This window comes from Zootoca vivipara, chromosome 6 (genome assembly GCF_965207765.1).
Source record: "Zootoca vivipara chromosome 6, rZooViv2.hap1.1, whole genome shotgun sequence".
Lineage (NCBI taxonomy): Eukaryota > Metazoa > Chordata > Lepidosauria > Squamata > Lacertidae > Zootoca > Zootoca vivipara.
In genome coordinates, this window is record NC_142589.1 from 77,920,206 (window position 1) to 77,944,607 (window position 24,402).

At 45.8% G+C, this 24,402-nt stretch overlaps 1 protein-coding gene across 1 annotated transcript in view; it reads right to left on the reverse strand.

The window, feature by feature from the left end:
* Nucleotides 1-17,910, reverse strand: part of FOXA3 (forkhead box A3) — a 28,667-nt gene extending 10,757 nt beyond the window's left edge. Inside the window, exon 1 of the mRNA XM_035119173.3 lies at nt 17,258-17,910. Coding sequence (XP_034975064.3) covers nt 17,258-17,329 — 72 coding nt within the window. The 5' untranslated portion in view covers nt 17,330-17,910. The remainder of the gene's footprint in view (nt 1-17,257) is intronic.
* Nucleotides 17,911-24,402: the final 6,492 nt, after the last annotated feature.

Consider the following 24,402-nt stretch of genomic DNA (forward strand, 5'->3'; position numbering starts at 1 on the left):
ACAACATGCCCCATAAATTGTGAGTTGGCTGGGACCCATCAGTTTGCACAGGCAGCACCAGCTGGCTCCCTTCCCCCTAACACGCCAGTTGCACTTTGAGAAAAATGATTTTGGGGCTCTGGAATTTAATATATAGACGTCCTGGTTTAGGTTTGAGCCCTGCGCAACATCACACGCATGCGCTGTAACTGAACACATTTCCCTGTGCTGCAAATAAGTTTGCCGACTCTTGGTTTTCGCTTAAGTAAGGTTTCAAGCTCACGGGATTATAAAGAAATGTTTGGTTCGTGACCTCGGGGCCTTCATGTTATTTTCTTCCGCAACCGGGATTGAACAAAAGTTTAAATTCTTTTTCCCCCTCTCTCCTGGAAAAGCTGTCCAATCGTGGGTGTGCGATTTTCTTTAGAACCCTCCTCGCTGCCTCCATCCTTTGCAATCGGGGAGATGCAACTTTTCCCGCTGCAGGTTTTGCTGGTTTTTGCTGCTCAGGAGGAGAGCGTGGGGTTTAGATTTTCCATGGCCTCTCTCATCTCCCTGATAGCCCCAAATCCTTTCTAAACAGCACAGCAGACGCTGGCGTTGTGCAAGCTGGACCGGGGCCATCACCCCCTCCTCACCCCCACCCACGGACAGGCAGCCTTGGACATTAGAATCTGTTGTTTGCATGCGGGGGCGGGGGGCAGGTCTGGCAGCCAGCCCTGGCTTGGTCTCCCCTTTCCCCAAAGGTATCTCTCACCCCTCTGCACTGTGTACAAGAAGACCTTTGAAACATGGCGACAGCCACATCAAAGCCCACCCCTTTGTTGGGAAACCAGGAGTCAGATCTGCTCCGTCGCTGCAACTGAGGAGATAGGGCCGGCTTGCAAAATCTTGCTCGTTGAAGCCCGGATTCATTAAACTGGGGTAACCAACATGCCCCCTGGTTTAGCAGCCACTCAGTGCAGTCCTGGCTCAGGGTTTTTGTCCACACTTCCTATTGCTGTCCCCCAGTGAAAACCCACTCTCTGGTGCTTAATCGCAGCAAACAGCAATTCGGGTTTCCCCTGGATTGATGTTTGTTCTGATCCATCGCTAAAGAGCGGGTTTTCCCTTTGAAAAGAGCAGAGCAAGGGGGAAACCGCTCAGAGCCGCGCTTTCTAGAGATGGCACAAGCAGAAGTGTGGATGCCCCACTGTGTTCAGGGAGGCTCCAAGTATATGTGGATGGGACTGCAGCCCCAGGCACTGGGTACCCTCAAAGTGCGCCAGCGACATGGTCCTGCCTCCCAGTTTGTAAAAGTGTGCCATCGCTTTTCCGAAACATCAAGCCTGTGAGTAGGGACTCCTCATTTTTGCGAGGCACCTGGCTTCCTTGTTGGCCAAGGGTGACCCTCCAGATGTTGCCAGGCTGCCACAATCATCGCAGGCTATTGCCTATGCGAGTTGGGGCTGATGGGAGCTGGAGTCCAACAATATCTGGAGGGCCAGAGATTTAGGCACTTGAAATACTTAACTTAGGGCTGCAACACTGAGTTGATTAACCGGTTAGGTGAAACAATTAAAAGCCACGTTGATCAACTAAAAGGCAGGTCCCAATTAATGGGACTATAGGTTTATAACTTATGAATTCAAGGAATTCAACTTTTTAGTACAAGTTGCTTTTGTAATTGCAGGTGTCAAATGTCATGTTAGGTGTCTTCAATACCCAAAAGCAGTATCTGTCTGCAATATCCCCAAACAAAGGAAGTACGTGTTTGTTTGTTCTTTTGCTTTAGACCTATGTAATTTTTACATGTGCAGATTTATTTCAGTGTAGTTGATCCACTTAACTGGTTACTCGCCCCAAGCTGTGATCCAAAAGACACTTACTTGGGTGAGAAAGCACCACTGAAAATAGTTATTTCTAAATAAACATGGCCTGGGCAGAGATGCATGAAATTGTGCTGCTTTCATTAGTCAAGTGGAAGCCCTAACATTATATCAGCAGTAATATATCATTTATCTTGGTGGCATTGGGAACACAGAGCTTGCAGAGTAACATAAGTCTAAATCAACCTTCCCTAAACTTGTGCCCTTCAAATGTTTGGACTACAACTCCCATTGAACATCTTTGTTTCTCAAACTTTTTGAACTTGAGCATCTTTTCTTGAGCATCTTTTCTGGACTTTATTTTATGACACACACATGTTCCCCAGGAGGAGGAAAGAAGACTTTACTTGCTAAGATCCTTTCCTTCCTTGGAATTTTGCCCCCACATTTTTGAGGACCAGTGTGTTAGGTGCAGATGCATTCAGCAGGGCACCCATAGCCAACTTTAAAAAATAAGAAAAGTCTGATCATAGAATGGTAGAGTTGGAAGAGACTTCGAGGGTCATCTAGGCCAACCCTTTGCAATGCAGGAATCCTGGCCACAGACAGGGCCGTTTTACCCATAGGCTCTAGGGGTGCGGGGCACCCGGGTGCCGGGCTCTCAAGGGTGCCAGGCCGAGAGTCTGGGGCCTGAGAGTTGAGTCCGGGGAAGAGCCCACCCATCGGTCGGAGCCCCGCGCCGGGCTCTTCTGCTGTGGGTGGCTCTGCGCCGCGAGCTTGGGGGCAACCGAGCCAGCAAGATGCTGAGGCAGCTGGCTGGCTCCGCCCTCCTGAGTGCCTGGGACTGGGCAATCTGGGAGGGGGGCGGGCAGATCTATGCACCCCGGGGCCATATATGCTTAAGACAGCCCTGCCCATAGCTGTCCCTGGATGGGCTCGAACCACCAACATTCTGGGTTAACTAGTCAGCCCCTTAGGCAGCAGGTTGGGAAGACAACAGAGGGAAGTGAGGGGCAGGAATAGGAAGTGACGAATGAGATCCAAAGGCATGTGTTCACATGTTTGTTTTAACTGGAGATTCTATTTGGAGATTAAGCTGAAAGCTTCAAAAGGATGCCACTGTTGTCGACTGGCCCTGCTCGTGTGCTTGGGGATGTGGTGGTGGTGGGAAAATGTCGCCTGCTAAATGTCTGCATGCAAGACTTCTGTTTAAAGCATAGGAGCAGGGGCCATAGAAATGCTGGCAACTCTTTTAGACCAGTTGCAGGGTAGGAAAACAGTGGGTTTTCCCACCTGTCCAGACATCATACACTGGAGTGGGGAATTATGCCTCTCTGGAGTGGGGAATTATGCATTATGCCTCTTTATTTGGGAGTCATGTGTCAGGAATAACAAACCCACCCTCTTTCTAGGTCAGCTCTCTCTGTGCCGGCTGGGGCTGATGGGAGTTGTAGTCCAAAACATCTGGAGGATGGGCTAGAAATGATGTCAGGTGAAAGGGTTCACCCCCCTCAAGTGCTGCAGCCTTCCTCCTGCTGCTTTTAATCCACACAAAACAAATTCATAGAATCCCATCACAGAACTCCAGTGCCACGTCCAGGCTTGTCGTTATAAGGGCCTTAGCTCAGGGGTAGAAAGTCTGCTTTGCATGCAGAAAGTCCTAAATTCAGTCCCTGACAACTCCTGCTAGGACTTACCCACACCCGAGCGAGCAAAATGCAAATGTGTGTTGACCTGCCTCTCCGTTTCTATAGGGGGTGTGTGTGTGCCCACATGACGATGCCTCCATTTCAGGGTTGTCGCAGACCTTTCCCCCTCTAACAGTGGGGTTCTCCAATCCTTGGAAAGTGCAGAACAGCCCGGATTGAAAAACCTCCCATTTAAAGGGGGCGGACAGGGAGAGAAGATGTGAAACAACACTGGGGTGGTTAGGACATCTTCTTCTGGTGTGGACAGGCCCAGGCTCTGGAGAGCCTCTGCCAGTCAGGGTAGATCATTGGTCCTAAAAGGCAGCTTCTTGGGTCTCTTGCGTAGGACTAGGGAAGACCCTTCGCTTCCCAGTATCATGTTGGAGATCTGCTGCCAATCCGTGGTCCCCAATACAGGAAAGCTCCCCATGTTTCCCTGTGAAGGCATGTGTAGCTTGCCAGTCCTTCACACACCCCCTCTCTCTGCACCTCCTTCCTTTGTTCTCTGCAATGTTGAAATTCAGACTGCAAGCTCCTTGGAGGCAAGGACCTGCTCATTTAGCTTAGGCCGTAAAGCTCTGTGTATATCAAAGGCTCTGTATCAGCAGCAGGACCTTGACAGTTCTCCAGAGACCGAATTTTGCCGCTTGAAAAGAGGTTCTGGAGCTCACTGTCTTGGAAACCTGGCTCAAATTAAACTCTCCTGCTGAACAGAGAATCATGCCTTGCTCCGATGGTACGGGCCGAGCCAAAAATCACCCCCTCTCAACCATATCCTGTTGCCACCTTCCCTCTGAACGACACCCATTGGTTCTTGGGCAAAGTTTGCATCCTGCTCAGCAGGTTTCTGTTTGCTCCATTCCACGAAGACCACAGAAGGTGCTAAAATTAAGTCGGTTTTTCCTGCATGGGAAACTTTGGACCAATTCTGAACATCTGGGGGCTGGAAAGGACGGTGGACTGGACCACTGGAGATGGGGAGGGAGGGAGGGAGGAAAAAGAGCCGTTGTCTTAAAAATGGCTGAAAGTGCCAACTCCGTCTCGGCTTGCAGAACGTTTTGCTTTTCAACCAGCCCCCAGAAGGACTTGCATGTGCAATTGCCAAAGTTGTCACTGGCCCTACTCCTGTGCAGTTAACAGCAGCCTCATGCAGAGAGATTTTTTTTTTTTTTTTTGCAAATGAAGCTTTCCCCCATCATGTTAGCTCCATGCCAGGGAAATATTCACCTGCTAAATTTGTGCCAGTCAATTCACTGCTTAAGGCACGGGGGCAAGACTAATTTTTAAAAGTTGGGGACGCTTTTCTCGGTTTAGACTTCTACCAAACATTTCAGATTATTTCGGGGGGGGGGGGGGAGAAGAGATTATAGAATACCTTTGGATTATAGAATACCTTTAGACCACGGGGAGTCAACTTGGTGCCCTCTAGTTGTTGTTAACTACAAATCCCACCATGTCTGACCACGGGCCATTCTGGTTTGGATGGATGCCGACAAAATCTGGAGAGTACCAGTAGAGCTGCCCCTGTTTTAGGTGACTTGAATATCCAGCAATAATGGTAGCAATCAGTTTTAGGTATAATCAAGGCTAAAAAGAACCCCGCTAATAATTGTCAAGGGGATTCTGATTTAAACCATCATGAATGGGATAGGGAGATATTGTTACGACTCCCTGCTCCTATTTTGTGTCTTCGGAAGAACGGAGACCGCAGTCCTAAACGCACGTGTAGCAGCCCACTCTGAAACTCATTGACCCGCAGGATTCACCACGTCTTACTCCAAAGTAAATATGTACAGGATGGCAGCCTGTTATTGTTGTACCTCTCACCCTACAGAGGTTTATAGCACCTTGGGGCATTTCTGTAAGGGATGCTTTAAAGAACACACGCCACAGCTCTGATCCAGGCCCCTGTCCTTCTGCTATATTTACACAAAGAAAACGACTTTCAGAGACCCTCTCACACATCTGCCGATGACTAGAAAAGAAATTTTCTTAACCCATTTGTTTATTTCCGCGGTCACAGATTAGACTGCGAAGCAAAAGTTTGCTGAGATTAGAAAATGGCAGAAGGGCAATTAGAATCCAACCTAAGGATGTTGAGAGGGGTAGCAAAAAACAACCCAGACGCCTGTGGCACGTTAAAGACTAACAGATTTTATCACAGTAAAATAAAAAAATTCCTTCAGTAGCACCTTAAAGACCAACTAAGTTTTTATTTTGGTATGAGCTTTCGTGTGCATGCACACTTCTTCAGGTATCTGAAGAAGTGTGCATGCACACGAAAGCTCATACCAAAATAAAAACTTAGTTGGTCTTTAAGGTGCTACTGAAGGAATTTTTTTATTTTACTTCGATCCAGACCAACACGGCTACCTACCTGTAACCAGATTTTATCACAGCGTAAGCTTTTGAGGAGTACATGAAAGGTTACCCCATGATAAATCTGTGAGTCTTTAACATGACACAGGAGTCTTGGCTGTTTTTAACCCAGTCTGGCTATCTGAAGGCAGCCCTGTATCGGGAAGATTTTAATATCTGATGTTTTGTAGTGTTCTTTCATATTCTTTCGGAAGCTGCCCTGAGTGGCTGGGGCAATCCAGTTAGATGGGAAGAGTACAAGTAATAATTCATCATCATCTTCATCATCATCGCAACAGTCTGGATGAATTAGAGCGCTCAATGCTAGGTTCTTTCTTACAGAAGAAAGTGTGCACACTGCAGTTGACTTGGCATTCGGTGTGCTCCAACCACTGGTTTGGGAGACCTTAGTCACAATCTGTATCTATCCCATTGTTTCTTAAGAAATACAGCATTTTGATGTGCTTCCCGCCCCCGGAGCAGCTTCAATATAAATTGAGAAAAAAGAACGAGCTAGCTTACAACACAGTAATGTGTACACGACCAAAGAGCCAAGCTACCCAGGGCCTGTGAGATTTGTGAGAGGGTCTCCAAGAGGCATATTTAGTGATTTGATTACACGTATAGCAAACACCAGCTTTCTGCTCATTGTTCAAGTACTTCTCAATATGCATCTTAATATTGGTCATATTAGAGAGGGGACGAGTCAGCCGGTGAATTCCAAAAATCGTTATCTTCAAAATAAGTGAATACAGTGGTACCTCGACTTAAGAACGACTCGACAACTGAATTTTTCAACTTACGAATGGGGCAAATGGCCGAGCGCGCTTACGAATGTCTCGACATCTGAAAGGAAACGGCGGCGGTTTTAGATAGGGATTTTTCGACTTACGGATTTTTAGATAGGGTTGCTTCGACTTATGAATTTTTCCATTTCCAATGCATTCTTATGGGAAATCGCGTTTCCAATGGCGCTTTTCGACTTACGAATTTTTCAACCTATTAAGGTGCCTTCGGAACGGATTAAATTCGTAAGTCGAGGCACCACTGAACATAAACAACATTTACAAATAAGAGGTGCTTCGCTCTGAACACCTAAAACTGACCAGTTTTAAACCTTGCTTTCGGCGTTCTGACCAGGTCCTCCTTCCACATTTCTCAAAGAACTTCTGCAGAATAATGGTTCTGTGCTTTCCACCCTCTTTTGTTCCTTGGGCCACCACTGTTGCGGATAACTTTTATAGATTGTGATTTGAGGTTGTGGTGTTTTTTTTTAAGCTTCCACAGCTGTGAGTAGTGCGAAATGAGACCCTTTGTCGTTTTCCAGATCCGTCCTTTAAATAGTTTCATATCTAAGGTTCTGAACAGTTCATGTACACAGAGATTCGTCATACTAGGTGTGGACGGAACAACTTTTGCTAACGCTGGTGTTTCACGTCAGCCCTGCCAAGCCTTCACAGAAATCTGGAACCTGAAGGAGCTGGTAATCATGCAGGGGCACTGAGAGCTAAAACAATCTCCCCTTTGAAAAATACTGTATATGGTTCTTATATAGGTCCTGCTCCCGATATCTGGGAAGCTGAAGAATTCTTTTCTCTTTAGGGGGGGGGGCTCAGGTGAGGCAACATCTGTAACCACCTAGGGGGTGTGCAAACAGGAAATTCCCTCTCTTGGGTTGCACTCAAACTCCTTAGGTGCTTTGTGCAAAGTGAAAATGTTTGTGCAGTCGGGTAGTACCTTAAAACTTAATTCAGATTAATAAAACTGGAGCAGCTTTGTGTAGGGCAGACCACCTGTATCTATAAAAATAACGATTGCAATGTGGTATCTTGTTGATTAGATTGGTTTGTGTCATTGGAATTTGCAGGCGCTGAGAACCAAAATACAGCTAAGGCAGTCTGATAAACGGAGAGTTGTTCAGCTGATATCTCATTTTAACAGATTAATCGATTACTGAAACAGTGTGCTAACTTTTGTCTTATGCAAAACGCATGGGCAGCCTGAATGAAAACGTGTTTTTTTTTCTTTCGGAGGCGCACTAACAGCAAAGTTAATTATTAATCCAAGTCTTTTAAGTGACTCAGTAGAAAGTGGCCCAATTGTAACATTTTCAGCAATAAGATAAACCTACATTAACCTGCAAGAGGGGTGACTCTAAACTGTTGCCATGACCCACAGCCTAATTCAAACCCTTGTTTGTAGAACGGCAAATTTAAAACCATTTTAATCAATAAATGGGTAAGTCATGCCCGAAATCCTTCTCCCATAGTAGCAAGCCTCCTATCAGTCTTAATGGAGCAGAATTTACCTTTTTTTACTTTACTTGTCTGATTTTGGTGGTGGTGGTGGTGACTTTTATTCGTGGTGTGTTAAGTGTCACAGAGAATGAAGAAATTATGGGGGTGTTAAGTTTGCCTGTTTGCTCTGATTCTCTCATGCTTCTTTCAGCAATTTCAAAATGTGCCTCTATTGAGGTTCTGGTTTTAGGTCCACCTATTTAAAATTGAGTTTTTGATCAACCCACTAAACGTTTAGAATGGATTTAAGCTTAAACATCAGCAAGCAGCCCCAATTGTTCCCAGTAGTGAGATTTTTATGATTTTCATAAGACAATAAAATAGCAAACAGAATAAGCAGAATACGGAGTCCTATCTTAAAAGTAATTATTAGTCCTTAACACCCACAGAGTGGGACGCGGGTGGTGCTGTGGGTTAAACCACAGAGCCTAGGGCTTGCCGATCAGAAGGTCAGCGGTTCGAATCCCTGCGACGGGGTGAGCTCCCGTTGTTCGGTCCCAGGTCCTGCCCACCTAGCAGTTTGAAAGCATACAGTGCAAGTAGATACCGCTCCAGTGGGAAGGTAAATGGCATTTCCGTGCGCTGCTCTGGTTCGCCAGAAGCGGCTTAGTCACGCTGGTCACATGACCCGGAAGCTGTACGCCGGCTCCCTCGGCCAGTAAAGTAAGATGAGCGCCGCAACCCCAGAGTCATCCGCGGCTGGACCTAAAGATCAAGGGTCCCTTTACCTTGAACACCAACAGAAGATAGGAACTCCTCCCAGCCTCTTATCCAGGAGACCAACATTTATTTCCCTATCCCTCACCCAGGGTCCTCCACATCAACCATCTCCCACCCCCATGAGAATAGTCTCTGGACCTTAATAAAAGTCAGCAAGCAGCCCCAGCTGTTTATTGCATTTTTTTTAAATAAATGCAAAGTCTATTGTATCCTCGAACTCAGCTATACAGCTGCAAATAAAACGTGTGTTGTAAGGTGCATTATACAAATGTGACACTAGATGGTGACGGTGAGCTATGGCAAAGTCAATATATTTTTCAAAACTTTGTTTAAAGCATTTTAACAACGTTTTTAAAATATATATATGTGTCTAGATTCCACCCTAGTCAAATTTTCTCAGTCCTGATGATTTCTGAATTTCTTTAACCAAACCCAGGATGATTGTTATTGTGTAATGAGTCGGCTGCCTGGTGTGTTGAAATCTGGATTATTTTATCTCTGCTGCAGAATGAAAAGAAATCATGAAGCAACTTCTCCCTTCCCCCTTCTTTTTGATACTGTATTGGTTCATTTGGGTATAAAACCTCTTCACACCCTTTGATAATTTGAACTAAATTTACTACATAAGACAAAGGTACATTCAGCAGATGGGAACTTCCTGGCGGGGGGGAGGTGGGGTTTCTAGATTTTGGAAGCCCTGAAAAAGTTCCTATTTGTCTGTGCTAAAATTCCTGGTTTACCCTCATCGACCGGCTGCTGGCTTTTCAGTTTTGGTCCACTTTTATCTTGTGGGTACTAATGTTTCCACTGACTTTTTCTTTTCTTTTCAATTGCCTGTTTCGATCTTGTTATACCGTTGGGTTATATAACTGGATTTCTTCCCCCCCCCTTTTAAAAATATTGAACATGTTGGCATATATAAATCTTTAAAAATATAAATAACAAGGGGGATCTGCAACAAAATGTCGTGGCACGGAGTGGTCCTGGTTAGGGTGCCAGCCTGGCCGGCGTGCCCATTTCTAGGATATTCTGTTCCGTTTCCCCTCCCCACTAGCATTCAATGTTTCAACAGCCAGACAGCTTTCTGCGCCAACTAAGCATGCTCAACTCTAATTGGGCTGACTGATTGTTTGTTTGTTTGTTTGTTTGTTTATTGCCCACCCTTCACTGTAAGCTCCCGGGGCAGGTTACAGCATTTAAAAAAATAAAAAATAAAATTTGTGGGTGTCCCCCGCCCTTAGTTACTCTCTCTCCCTAGCTCTGCAGACATTGGGGTCCCCCCAAATCTGTTGCCACCTGTCTTTGGTATATGGATGGTGTCATTTTGGGTACATAAAAGATTCCACTATTTATAGACTCTTCAAACTTGACAGAGGAAAAATAAAAAGTGTAAGAAACTGACTACGCTGGGGCAGATCGAAAGTCACCAACCGCAGCCCTGCCATATGTGTTCCTGGGAAGCTGACCGTGGCAGAGATGTGCCGTAACCATTCCCTACAGTTCGTCCCCAGAAACTAGTACAGTAATCAGATAGACAGCCACTGATGATGGAGGCTCCATTTCTAGCTACAGCTGTTGATAACCCTTCATCCTTCATGAAATCAGGATGCTTAAAGTTAACCGATTAGTGTCCTTTTTTCTGACAGGCATTTAAAGCGCATAAATAAATAAAGCTGGGAATTTTAAAATACTGTACAGCAGGAAGTGTTCTTAATGCGCCGGTGCTGATTTCACGCAGTGAAACCAAATCTTCCTAGAAAGGGAAATGATTCTGACCCTGCTTGGAGGCATGTTGGATTTGTCTTTTTGCACATTTGTCTTCTACAGATGAGCTTTATCAGGGAGAACGAATGTGTTAGAGGGGGGACTAGGAGAGAGGATTGAAATCATGCGCCCTTACTCTGCCCCACCGTCCTCCGTTCACAGGGCTTTAAGTTTCGCCCCCTTGCTTTACAAAGCAGCAACCAGCTTGGACGGCTTCAGAAAGGGCTTAAAATGAAGCAAATGTTTGGGGGTCGGGGTTGCCTTGCATGTTTTGCGATGACGTCCCCCCTCTATTTGCATGGAAAACTCCTTTTTGAAGCTCATAGGTGGGTTTCAGAGCAGTTCGCAACGGAGGACTGCCTCTTTCAGCTCTCCTGGTGCTTGATCTTAGAGGTGCAATTCTGACATCTAGCCAGGGCCGGATTAAGGTTTGATGAGGCCCTAAGCTACTGAAGGTAACGGGGCCCTTTATATGTCCAGCTGTCCTTTGTCAACAACAAATTGTCGCTGTTTTTTATGTTGAATATATGCTATATGGTAATTTATGGACCTAATAGGTATCTAAAGCCATTTGCGCATGTTGCCATGCAACCAGTCCATGCAGAATGTAGGCACCCTATACAGTATAACTGACGTAAACTTCGGGTTGCAAAAGCAGCAAACCCGGAAGTATTTTTCCGGGTTTTGCTGCTCACACACACGCAGAAGCGCTCTATCGTGCCATGTGCATGCGCAGAACAGGCACCTCCGGTTGCGGAAACCTCGGGATCCGACCGGAGCTCCGGAACGGATCCTATCCTCAACCGGAGGTACTACTGTATATATAGAAAGGATCAAACCAGTGATATTTTAGGGAGCAGGCTAGCAGGCAGAGCCCATGCCTTACATCATAGGAGCCTACACAACACAAAACACTGTTGCTGTATGTAGGTTTTGTTTTATTTGTTTTTTATCTTATATTTTGGAAATGTACACCCAGGGTTTTTTTCCTTTCATTTTTTTGGGGGGGGGGGGGAAGATAGTGGGGCCCTAAGCTATAGCTTGTTTAGCTTATACGTAAATCCGGCACTGGAGCTAGCTAGCAACTTCCGCCAAGTGTAAGGCTCCAGCTGAAGTGTAAGGCCTGGCAATGCAGCGTCAGCTACCTAGCACATGTTGCTTTTTGGTGTCATGTAGATTCCAGCTCCTGGGTGCTTGGACCCGGTGCAAGAAGTGCTGCGAATGGCGACATGACCCAAACTCGGTCACTCCAAATCCCTAGCAGATCACACCGTAAGCGAGGTCTCTCTTGGCAGGGACTCAAATGTACCCGACACCGTAAAGTCTCGTTTGGTCCCAAGACTAACTTGGGCTGTTCTTAGTTTTCTCTGGATGTTGCGCAGTGAGTTTCATCGTCACCCCAAACAGAACTTTTGAGGCGTCAACTTTTCACGCATTCAGTTTTTTTTTAAAAAAAGGATTTGTGTTTTATTTGTTTATTACGATTGTATACAGCAGGCTTCCTCAGCCTCGGCCCTCCAGATGTTTTTGGCCTACAACTCCCATGATCCCTAGCTAGCAGGACCAGTGGTCAGGGATGATGGGAATTGTAGTCTCAAAACATCTGGAGGGCCGAGGTTGAGGGAGCCTGATATACAGCCTTTCTGCCAAGACACCCAAGGTATCTTGTAAATTATAAAATACCAAAACAATCACATGAAATATTGTATACCATATATCTGTATCAATTAGCTGCTACTTAAGCATTCTTAAATCCACCCTTTCCTAATCATCCTGCCTTTCTTTAACTGGAAATCTAGGGGCAGACGTTAAACATCATTATTATTGTGCAATGTGTGGTCCTTAAGGCACAGTCTGGGGAAAGGGCCATGGCTCAGGGGCAGAACATGTGCTTTGCATGCAGAAGGTCCCAAATTCAATTCCTGGCATCCCAGGAATGCTATAGTGCTGCTTCTTAAGTTCTTCTGTTCCATGTCATCTGGCGACTTTTAATACTCTACTGCTTTATTTATGATGTGTCTTATTCTATATTTTGTAGATTGCTTAGTAATCTACGATTGGAGACCATTTTTAAATATTGCAAATTATACCTGGAAATGGCCACAAGCTCACTGGTAGAGCATCTGCTTTGCAAGACGTCCTCAGCCACACCTGCAGGTAGATATCCCTGCCTGAAACCCACGGAGAGCTGCTGCCAGTCAGTGCAGGCGATACTGAACTAGATGGGCCTATGCTCTGCCTCGGCATCAGGCAGCTTTCCCCCCGTTCTGACTGGCCCTATGCTGGAGTAAGTGGATCTGATCTTTGGGAAGTCTGCAAACAGGACCTGATCAATACAAGTTCTTCTCTGTCATTAAAAAAAATTGTAAGTTTAATTTATTGTTGTTATTATTATTATTATTAAATTTACCGGTATATACTATGGTGTGTGTGTGTGTGTGTGTGTCTATAGGACGTGTGGCTCCAGAATTGGCCTCCACAGTCACTTACGGACTCACTGTTAAGAGGGTGTTCATGGAAGACAATCTTACTCGTCTACGATTGATCGCCAAAGACAGGCATAGGCAAACTTGGCCCTCCAGATGTTTTGGGACTACAACTCCCATCATCCCTAGCTAAGAAGAACAGTGGTCAGGGATGATGGGAGTTGTAGTCCCAAAACATCTGGAGGGCTGAGTTTGACTATGCCTGGCCAAAGAAGATCTCTCTCTCTCTCTCTCTCTCTCCTCTCTCGCTCCACGCACATATAGTTTGAGTTATCATTATGCTACCAACATTGCGATGGAAATCTATCAAATAAATAAAGAGGCGTCATCAAGTGACAAGATTTCAAGGGCGTGAGCAACCACCCGTTGCCGCCCAGGTTTGCCAAGGGCACACAGTAAGCCTGCCCTAATTTGCAGCGTTGGGTAGGAAGACTTGCTTGAAAGTAGCTTGGAGGGACAGAGCCTCTCGATGGGGATTCTGCAGAGTTGGGGAAAACTGGGCAGTGCCCCTCTTTACTAACCCAAGCTGTGGAACGCCCTCCCATCAGATGTCAAAGAAATAGACAACTATCAGACTTTTAGAAGACATCCGAAGGCAGCCCTGTTTAGGGAAACTTTTAATATTTGATGAATCATTTTAATATTCTGCTGGAAGCCGCCCAGAGTGGCTGGGTTTCCCCAGCCACATGGGTGGGGTATAAATAACAAAGTATTATTATTATTATTATTATTATTATTATTATTATTATTATTATGGATGGGGCTGATGTTCTGATAAGAACATCAGAAGTGCTGGATCCGGCCAATGGCCCATCTAGTCCAGCATCCTGTTCTCACAGTGGCCAGCCAGATTCCTGTAGGAAACTGCAAGCAGGGTCCGAGCACAAGAGCCCCTCTCCCCTCTCGTGGTTTCCAGAAGCTGGTATTCAGAAGCGTTGCTGCCTCCAGTTGTGCTGGCCGAGCACAGCCGTCACTGTAGTCCAAAACATCTTGGGGGCACCAGGTTGGGGAAGGCTGCTATAGAGGCCCACCTGGTGCCTGCCTTAATGTATTTTAAAGAATCTATCTATTTTTTTCATAGGCTTTTAAAAGACAATGATTTCCCAGCCTGTGTTATGCTTAACGTTGGGGCTGTTTTATTCTCTGACATTTTGCACTTATCGAGAGACTAGTACAGTAGATAGGGGGAATAAAATAAATAATGACCCTTGGCAACCCATGCGTAAGAGGCAGAGCTTAGCACCCAGCGGAAGAGACGTGTCCCATATAATATATTTTCCATTGCTTAGGTTATTGTGTGTGCTGATTGTATTGCCGGGTTGGATTCAAGCCAAAGGTCCGTGTAGCCTGCCACTTTGGAGACTCGATGCCTCTGAGTGACCCAGCAGGCGGCATCCCAAAGTTTCTAGTCCTCAAGGATTGGCTTTTACCGGTTCGACAGGCCTTCCATTTTAGATCGCATCATGGTAACCACAGTTTATCTGCCCCTGAAGAAATTTATCTAATCTTTCTGCAGAACTATTGATAGGAGCGCCTAGGACTGCATCCTCTTTTGGGTAGTTCCGCAAGTTAAATACGAGTCACGTGAAGTATTTCATTTTGTTCGCTACTGCTAGAGAGATGCAGAGATTTATTTTTTATCTCAAGTTGATTTCCACTGTGTTCCGTGAGGGTTACTCCCAAGCAAGTGTCCATTGAATTGTGACCTTAGGCTTTTAAAAAAGAGACTTCTGCTTGAGTACATTATGCACAGAATGGTATAATAATAATAATAATAATAATAATAATAATAATAATAATAATAATAATAATATATTTATACCCCCGTCTATCTGGCTGGGTTTCCCCAGCCACTCTCATTAAAAACTTCCCTAAACAGGGCTGCTTTCAGATGTCTTCTAAAAGTCAGATAGTTGTTTATTTCCTTGACATCTGAAGGGAGGGTGTTCCACAAGGTGGGTGCCACTACCGAGAAGGCCCTCTGCCTGGTTCCCTGTAACCTCACTTCTCACAGGGAGGGAACCGCCAAAGGGCCCTGGGAGCTGGACCTCAGTGTCTGGGCAGAATGATGGGGGTGGAGACGCTCCTTCAGGTCTAATGGGCCATTTAAGGCTTTAAAGGTCAGCACCAACATTTTGAATTGTGCTTGGAAACGTACTGGGAGCCAATGTAGGTCTTTCAAGACTGGTGTTATATGGTCTTGGCGGCCGCTCCCAGTCTAGCTGCTAGAATGAATGTTTTTGGGACCAATCCTGGCCACCCGTGAATTGCTGAGATAGCAAAAGGAACTAAGTGGGCCACGTACCAGCAGTGGACAGGGAAGAAAGCAAAAATGGCGTGTTCAGGCGACAGAGGGCTATGCACTGCTTTTACTCCCAAACACAGGATTATACATATTTTTAGGGGTGGAGGACGGACACAGGTATTGTCCCTGCCTAGAATTACAAGAGGAAGTAGCTATCCCACAAGTGCATGGGCAACAGAGCTCAGGATCCGAAGTGCTGGCAAGCTCCTGCTAAGCTCAAACCACAGGACCTGTTGGCATTGAAGAAACCCAACCAGTCCCCTCCATAAGGTCCACCTTGTGCCCTCTTTGGAGGCCAGAGGGAAATTAAAGCTCAGCAGTATAGATCACATGCATTGCATGGCTCCATCACCAGCATCTGGGGGAAACTCCTTCCCGAGACCCTGGGGTGTCAGTCAGTGCAGAGCAGGCAATTTGCAGCCATTTTAGAAACTGGCGCCGTGACCTAGCCGACACCTGGTTAGAGGCAGGAGGCTGAGAAGCAAAGTTTGGGGATTGTAAGCTTCTTTGCTCAGTAATTAAATTTAATTAAAAACAAAAGAAATACGACACCAGGTTTTCTTGTTTTCTTTTTCTCCCACCTCCAAGACCCTGCAATCGCAGTTTTAATTTATATTGCTGCGACAGTAGGGAGGCGAGGGAGGAAGCATGGAATATGGAATTGATGGCAAAGTTTTCCAACCGCAAGAAAGGTGGCTTTGAGATAGGCATTAGAAAGAGCTTCAACCTGGTTGGAGGCTTCCTTTAGATTAGAAAACTTTACAGACTGTAACAATAAAACGACGGCCATAAAAATGGCGAGGTAAACACCCTTTGGGGTTGGAGGCGTCATTTGGCCCATAATCAGAGGTTGTAAATAAACGGTTGGATGCCAGGTGGTAGTGTGGGGCAGAGCTGGGTGACCCATGGCTTCCGTGCCCTTCCAGTGGCACCTGGGGTAGAGCCATGGTGAATCCGTGGCAGACCACATGCCTTGCATGCAAAAGGTTCAATCACCAACATGGAATCTCCGTGAAGGATTCTCTGTCCGAAACCTTGGAGAGGCACAGCCAGTCCTCTGAGCTAGACAGGCCCATGGATTGACCAGATATAACGCAGCAAGCTTTTGTTTCATTTTGACTAGCTATAGCTAGGCCAGAACTCTGGAATAATCGGGTCCGATCTAGGAAGGCAATTCTTAACATTCCTAGGAACACGAGCAGAACCTCCTGGGTCAAGCTGGTGGCCCAGCAGACTGTTCTCACAGTGACCCAGCCGGATCCCACAAGCAGGACTTGGGTGCGACCCTACTCTCCCCACTTGGGATTCCCAGAAACTGGTATTATTCAGAAGTTTTACTGTCCCCGATAGTGGAAGTAGAATGTAGCCACTAGTAGCTCCATGGATAGCCTTACGCTCCATGGATTTGTCTTGTTTCAGAGCCAGCCAAGCTGGGGGCCACTACTGCCTCTTCTGAGAGTGAATTCTACGTGTTACTGAATTCTACAAGGTTGAACTGCTGAAACTAAAGTATACCGTCTATTTTTCCTTCATTTTAAGTTGTCAACAGGTAGAATACGCCATCTCTGCCTGTCTAGTAGGAATGCCCGGGACGGTTCCTTATAACAACAGGAGTTTTGAGCTGCATATTCTGAGAAAGGAAGTATATAGCCCAACACTCTGGAAGCATGCAAGAGAGTTTCCAAGATCGCAGTACAGTCTCACATCTAACGTTATAGCTCATGCATGTCCTAAATAGAACAGTCACAGTTTTTTAACCCTACTCCTTAAAAAAAGGGGGGGCATCTATTCCCAAGGTATTCCCAAATTATTCCCAAGTTATTGGGGTTTTTTTGCGCTATTTGGCACCTACCTCCGTGGGTTCATTGTAGTATGAAGTCCATTCAGAAATGTCGTGCGATTCCATCTTGACAGAGCCCAGCATTCCAAAATCCCAGCAAGAAAGGGGAAAAGGGGAATCTTGCGAGCACACACTTGCTATTTCTTTTTTATATTAAAAAAATCCTGGAATTGCTTTCTTTGCGGGGTTTAGTTATTACTATTCTTTGTCTTCTCAAAAAATAAATAAAATGTGTTCTTTCTGAAATCCACCCACCAAAGAGAGCGGCAACTGAGTCTGGTGCCGAATTAACTGTCCGGTTCCCTTTTGCCTCCCCTGAAAATGCACAATGGCACTTTGGGAGCAGAGTTAAAGGAATCAACAGGCTTCCATGGCGTAGAGCAAAGTGAGACGATTCGTCCAATATTGGGGCATCGGGCCCGTGGCTTCCTCCCGCGGGATGTTTCCGTGACACGCTTGCTGACCGCTGCCGTGTAGACCTGAACTGCTGCGTGTCCTCAGCTTGTCTCCAAGTAGATGAAGGGCTGTCCCTCTGGACAGAACCAAGTCTTTATAAAGCCAGGCATTTGCTCCCAGTACTCCACCCGCTGGATGGCAATCAGTGTTGTTACCTGAGCTTTATCCCAGCCGGCTGGGCCAGGTTACCTCTGCCACCTTGTGGAAGAGAGGAGCTTGGCAAGAAAGCTGGTCCACCAAGTGGGTATCGCACAGCAGAGGCTCCTGTGGCTTAAACTACACTCAGCCTGCCTGGACAGGGATGGCTGAGGTTGGTGACTGAGGCCTGGGCAATAAGACAGGCTAAGGACACAGTTCGCACTCACAGCAGTCAGAAGCAGAGGGGGGACATTTGCAGTTTGTACGCTCTGCTGTTGGCAAGTTAAGAGGGCCCCCTGGGTCTCTTGTCAGATCCTTTCCCCAGTCCTGGAGCTGGTATGTTCAAGGGAACTTTGTGCTTTCGTTTTGAGTGGTGAGGGGATTCAGGTTGCCAACTTTAAACGAGGCGTTGCAGCTGTTCCTTAAGCAGTAGCGCTGTGTACAGAGAAAATACTTGACTCTGTAGCGTGAAGAGCTAAAACACAAGGAGGTAATCCCATAAAAGAGTTTCACCCTCCTTGATTTTTGGGGGGAACCACATATGATTATTTCTCAAGGGCAGCTACATTTCTGGCCTATCCCAACAAGAAAGAAAAGTGGGAGGCATTTTAAAAAGCCAGGGTGGCTGCATAAGGAGCTTACAGATGAGCTGGTACTTAAGGAGGGCACGTATAAGAAATGGAAGAAAGGGGAAATCGCAAAGGAGGAGTATACCTGAGTAGCCTACAGTTGCAGGGAAAAGGTCAGACAGGCCAAAGCTCAGAATGAGCTCAGGCTTGTTAGAGGTTAGGAATAAGGTTTATTTGGCTCTGTTCGAAGCAAGAGGGGGAACAAGCAAGTGGTAGGTCCTCTGAGGAGAAGAAGAATTGCTATTAGGTGATAAAGAGCGTTAACACCTACTTTGCCTCTCTCGCCACTCAAAAGGAAAGCATTGCCCCGCCTGGTGATGACAGAATAAATGATGCAAGGAGGGAGCCACAGGCCAAGACTGTGGGGACTGAACCTGGGAGCTTCCTCATACAAAGCCATTGCTCTGCCACTGAGCTACAGTCCTGCCCCACACCCAGCTCACTCGGGTACCCTTTACCATGAGGGGACACATTTTGCAGGGTAATAATAATAATAATAAATTTTTATTTATACCCTGCCCTCCCCAGTCAAAACCAGGCTCAGGGCAGCTAACGCCAATAAAATTACAATAAGACATAAAAGAAAAGAAAACAATTAAAATACAGATTAAAATACAATATTAAAATTTAAAATGCAGCCTCATTTTAAGTAGTCCATAAATCCAAACCATGAGGGAGGAAAACACAGGGGTCAGACTGAATCCAACCCAAAGGCCAAGCGGAACAGCTCTGCCTTGCAGGCCCTGCGGAAAGATGACAAATCCCGCAGGGCCCTGCTCTCCTGTGAAAGAGCGTTCCACCAAGTTGGGGCCAATACTGAAAAGGCCCTGGCCCTAGTTGAGGCCAATCTAGCCACCTTATGGCTCAGGATCTCCAGAATATTGTTGTTTGTGGACCTTAAGGTCCTCCGCGGGGCATACCAGGAGAGGCGGTCCCGTAGGTACGAGGGTCCCAAGCCGGTATACAAGTAGGATAGCTGCATAGGGTTCAGGAGACAAGCAGGCTGTGTGTCTGGTCAAGGTGCTACTGGGCAGGCTGTCCTGTCAGGCAATGGATGTGTGTGTGTGTGTGTGTGTGAAGGGAGGAGTCGGGCATGTAATGACTCCCATATCCAGCAGCGATCTGGACACAGAGGCTGCAGGGACACCCAATTGATGGAGTTGATGGACCTGTTGTATTTATCTCTCAGCTTCCTTCCACGGAGCGTAAGATGCTGTCCATAGATCTTGTCTTCCCCCATGTTATTCTCACAACAATCCTGTGAGGGAGGTTAGTGTTAAGTTGTGGGTAAGCCTAGCAGACGACACAGCAATCTCTCCAAAGCAGCTCTTTATTTGGAAGCTGGAACAGAACTGAACTGCATTGCCGAGCTGCCTGCTTTTATAGAGGCTGGCTCAAACAATGTATCAAACATGATTCAAAGTTCCCTCCTAAAGTTCCCTCCTAAAACAACTGTCAAGGACCTGAGAACCTGAGGGAAAACTATATACACTAATACATAACAGTTAGGGTGAGAGTGAGTGTGGTGTCGTGGTTAGAGCAGAGGTTTCCAGACAGTGTGTCAACACACATTAGTGTGTTGTGGGTGTGTTGCGTGAACGCTCCCCATGCTCCTCCCAGGGCTGGAAAGGGGTTAGTATAACCTCCGATCTGCTGGTAAAACTGAGTTACTGTGTCGTGAAATGAGGCGTGTCTAAAAAGGGTGCCATCAACCTGAAAAGGTTGGAAAGCTCTGGGTTTAGAGTGTCAGACTAGGACCTGGGAGATGATGTCCAAAAGATCAAGGGGCATATGCAGCTTCAAGTCCACATGTGCGGAGGAGCCCAGTTTCCTACTAAAAACACCCCAAAAGTATCAGTAGCTTTATGTCGATCAACAACAAAAACTGATCTTGAAAATGCAACGCCAAGCATCTGGGTAAATATACACCCATGAAACTGGCTGGTTAGTTAACAATATGTGAAATTTTGCTTTCAGTAGGTGAAATTCTGCTTTCGTCCCTTTGTTCATTTAACTTTTTATTTATTTACTATTGTTTTTATTAAAGATTTTCTTGGGTTAAAAGTACATACGTCCTCTCTTCAGATCATGAAGTCCTTCCTGCAGATCAGCTGTAATTGATGTGAGACTTTAATGTCTCACATTACAGCCACTGTTATCTGCGATTGTTGCTGTCATATTATCATGGAGGAGCCGAATGATGAAAAAAAACCACCAAAAAAACCGTTACAGCATAAGGTTGGGGGAGAAGAGAGGATTCACCTTCCTTTTTCTTCTTAAAGTGGATGAGCACTTTAATCTACTTTAAATATTCAAATCAGTTCTGGGATGTATGTGTTAATTGTCTTATCCATGCCAGAGTGTTTGTTATCATCAACTGCTTTTGCATGTCAATGGCAATGCTCAAGGACGGGATTGGGATTATCACCATCCCGCTTTTCAGCATTTCGCTCCCTCCTGATTTCCTCACAAAGATAACAGAAGAACAGGGGTCCCCAAACTAAGGCCCGGGGGCCGGATGCGGCCCAATCGCCTTCTAAATCCGGACCACGGACGGTCCGGGAATCAGCATGTTTTTGCATGAGTAGAATGTGTCCTTTTATTTAAAATGCATCTCTGGGTTATTTGTGGGGCCTGCCTGGTGCTTTTACATGAGTAGAATGTGTCCTTTTATTTAAAATGCATCTCTGGGTTATTTGTGAGGCCTGCCTGGTGTTTTTACATGAGTAGAATGTGTGCTTTTATTGAAAATGCATCTCTGGATTATTTGTGGGGCATAGGGATTCATTCATATATTTTTTTCAAAATATACTCCGGCCCCCCACAAGGTCTGAGAGACAGTGGACCGGCCCCCTGCTGAAAAAGTTTGCTGACGCCTGCACAAGAACATAAGAATTGTCTTGCTGGATCAGGCCTGTGACCCATCTAATCCAGCATCCTGTTCTCACAGTGGCCAGCCAAATGCCTGTAGGAAACCAGCAAGCAGGATTTGAGCACAGGGGCAACTCTCCCCTCCTGTGGTTTCCAGCAACTGGGATTCAAAAGCATTGCTGCTTCTGTCTGCAGAGACTGAGCATCATCGTCATTGGGGTTCGAAGCCACCCATAGCCCTCTCCTCCATGAATTTGTCCGGTCCTGTTTTAAAACCAAGGGTACTCAGGTCTGGTTTTCCTGACTGAGATGCAGTTCATTTTTAGCCTTTGGTCTTTCTTTTCATAGATGGCCTCAGGTGGCCTCAGTAGCCCGGAGTTCCTTCCATCAGCTTCGGCTCATGGCCCAGCTACGCCCCTATCTGGATAGGGATAGCCTCACTACTCTGGTAACCTAGATTACTGCAATGCGTTATATGTAGGGCTGCCTCTGAAGACGGTTCAGGAACTTCAGCAGGTGCTGAATTCAGCGGCCAGGTTGCTCACCGGAGCAAGACGGTTTGAACATATGACGCCGATCCTGCTCCAACTGCACTGGCTGCCAATTAGTTTCCGGGCCCAATTCTTTTTTTTATAACATAATCTTTATTAATTTTTTTTATCAAGATAATACAGAACATTCCATTCATGGTTATTTCAGATTCAAGTTTTCCATAAATTATACTATAAGTTCCACGAAAAAAGGTAACAAAAAAGAAAGGTGAAAAAAGGGGGGGGAGAAAAGGAAGGGGGAAGGAAATAAAAATTGTCACAGTGGCCGAAGTGGACTACTTCAGAGTAACGACGCTACGCAGCTCTGCATTTTATTCTTTTATTGGTGCTGCGTATTTACAGTGCTCAAGTCATTGCTATTTACACGGAGCGATGTTGTCAGTCGGTTTCAGAACCTCCTAATGGCTTTTGGCGCGTCTTTCTCCAACACAAAAGCTTTGGCAGACCCATCCTCTTGCCCCTCCTCTTCCTGCGTAATTCTGGAGTTGGGGGGATGGGTCTTCCCCCCTTACTTGCCCCTTCCTGTCCCACCTGGGACCCTGGCTCCTCTACCTTGCCTGAGCCTCGGACACGACTTCCTGCTTCCCCACTGGAATCGGAACTCTCCCTGCTTTCCCCTTTGCTCGGGGACGGGCTTGAACTCAGGAGGGGAGGGACTTCGCGATATCCCCTGTCCCTCACAAAAATAAATAAAAATAAAATAAAATAAAATAAAATAAAAAATATTGGTACTCCTTTCAAGTAATATTTTTATTCTTTGGCTTCCCTTCTTCTTCTTCTGCTTGTTACTTTTCTCATTTCCTTTACTAGTGTTGTTTCCTTCGCTTTCCAAATGTGAATTATAACTCATCTTTTACAAATGCAATTAATTTAAGCATGTACTGTTTTCTGTTACATAGTTTGTGACATAATAAAGTCTTTACAACCCTTATCATTGTTGTAGTCGTACGTCTCATATTTTTCTTATTTCATATTGACTTGTTATACTTCGTGTAGCGTTGATTGTCTATAATGATTTTGAGTTAGTCTAGGGACCCAGGTGGTGCAGTGGGTTAAACCACTGAGCCTAGGGCTTGCTGATCAGAAGGTCGGCGGTTCGAATCCCTGTGATGGGGTGAGCTCCCGTTGCTTGGTCCCAGCTCCTGCCAACCTAGCAGTTCGAAAGCACGTCAAAATGCAAGTAGATAAATAGGAACCGCTACAGCGGGAAGGTAAACGGCGTTTCCATGTGTTGCTCTGGTTTGCCAGAAGCGGCTTTGTCATGCTGGCCACATGACCTGGAAGCTATACGCCGGCTCCCTCGGCCAATAATGCGAGATGAGCGCGCAACCCCAGAGTCGGTCACGACTGGACCTAATGGTCAGGGGTCCCTTTACCTTTTTACCTAGTCATACAGTTTATCAATGTATTTCCTAAATTTACTCCATTCTTTCAAGTAGGCTTTATTTCCTTGGCACCTGATCCTTGCCGTTAATTTAGCAATTTCAAAGTACTCGATCATTCTACGCTGCCATTCCTCTATTGAGGGGAGTTGTTTTTGTTCCCATGTCTTAGCTATAAGTATCCTAGCTCCCGTAGTTGCATAGAGGAAGAATTTGTAGTCATTTTTATCTATGTCAGCTCCAACCATCCCCAATAGAAAGGCCTCTGGTGATTTTTTTAAAAGTATATTGTAATATCTTTTTTAGCTCGTTGTAAATACTTTCCCAGAAAATCTTTACTTTATCTCATTTCCACCACATGTGGATAAAGTCTCCGTCTTCCCGTGTTCCAAAGTTTGTACCATTTTTCCAACTCTATATTATGTCCTACGTCAATAGCCCAATGGATCATCACAGATTTTACTTATTCATCTTTGGTATTCCATTCTAATAAAAATTCATAGATCTTAGATAACATTTTAATGTTAGATTGTAATACCCTCTTGTCCAATTCGGAAGCCCCACTTTGGAATCCAGTTTTCTTTTCACTCATGAAGATGTTATTCAATTGGTGATACTCCCACCACCCTGTCAGTCTATCCTTCAGATCCTCATAAGGTTTCAATTTAAGGATTTTTGTATTTTTATCTTCAATCAAAAGATCTCGGTATGTTAACCAGCGCTTATCGGTGTTTATTCTTTTAACTGAGTGCGCTTCTTGTGCTGATAACCACCAGGGTGTTTTCCGCTCCCACCAATCCTTGTACCTTCGCCAGACTTCAGGGCCCAATTCAAAGTGCTGGTTTTGACCTATAAAGCCTTAAACAGCTCAGGACCACAATACCTCAAGGACCGCCTCTTTCCATATGAACCTACGCAGACCCTGAGATCATCTTCTGAGGCTGTCTTTCGTGTACCTCCTCTTTGAGAGGTCCGGAAGGTGGCAACACAAGAACAGGGCCTTCTCTGCAGTGGCTCCCCGTCTGTAGAACGCTCTCGCCAGGGGCATTCGCCTGGTGCCTTCATTATACACCTTTAGGCGTCAGGCAGAAACGTTCCCTTTTAACCAGGCCTTTGGCTGATCTGATTTA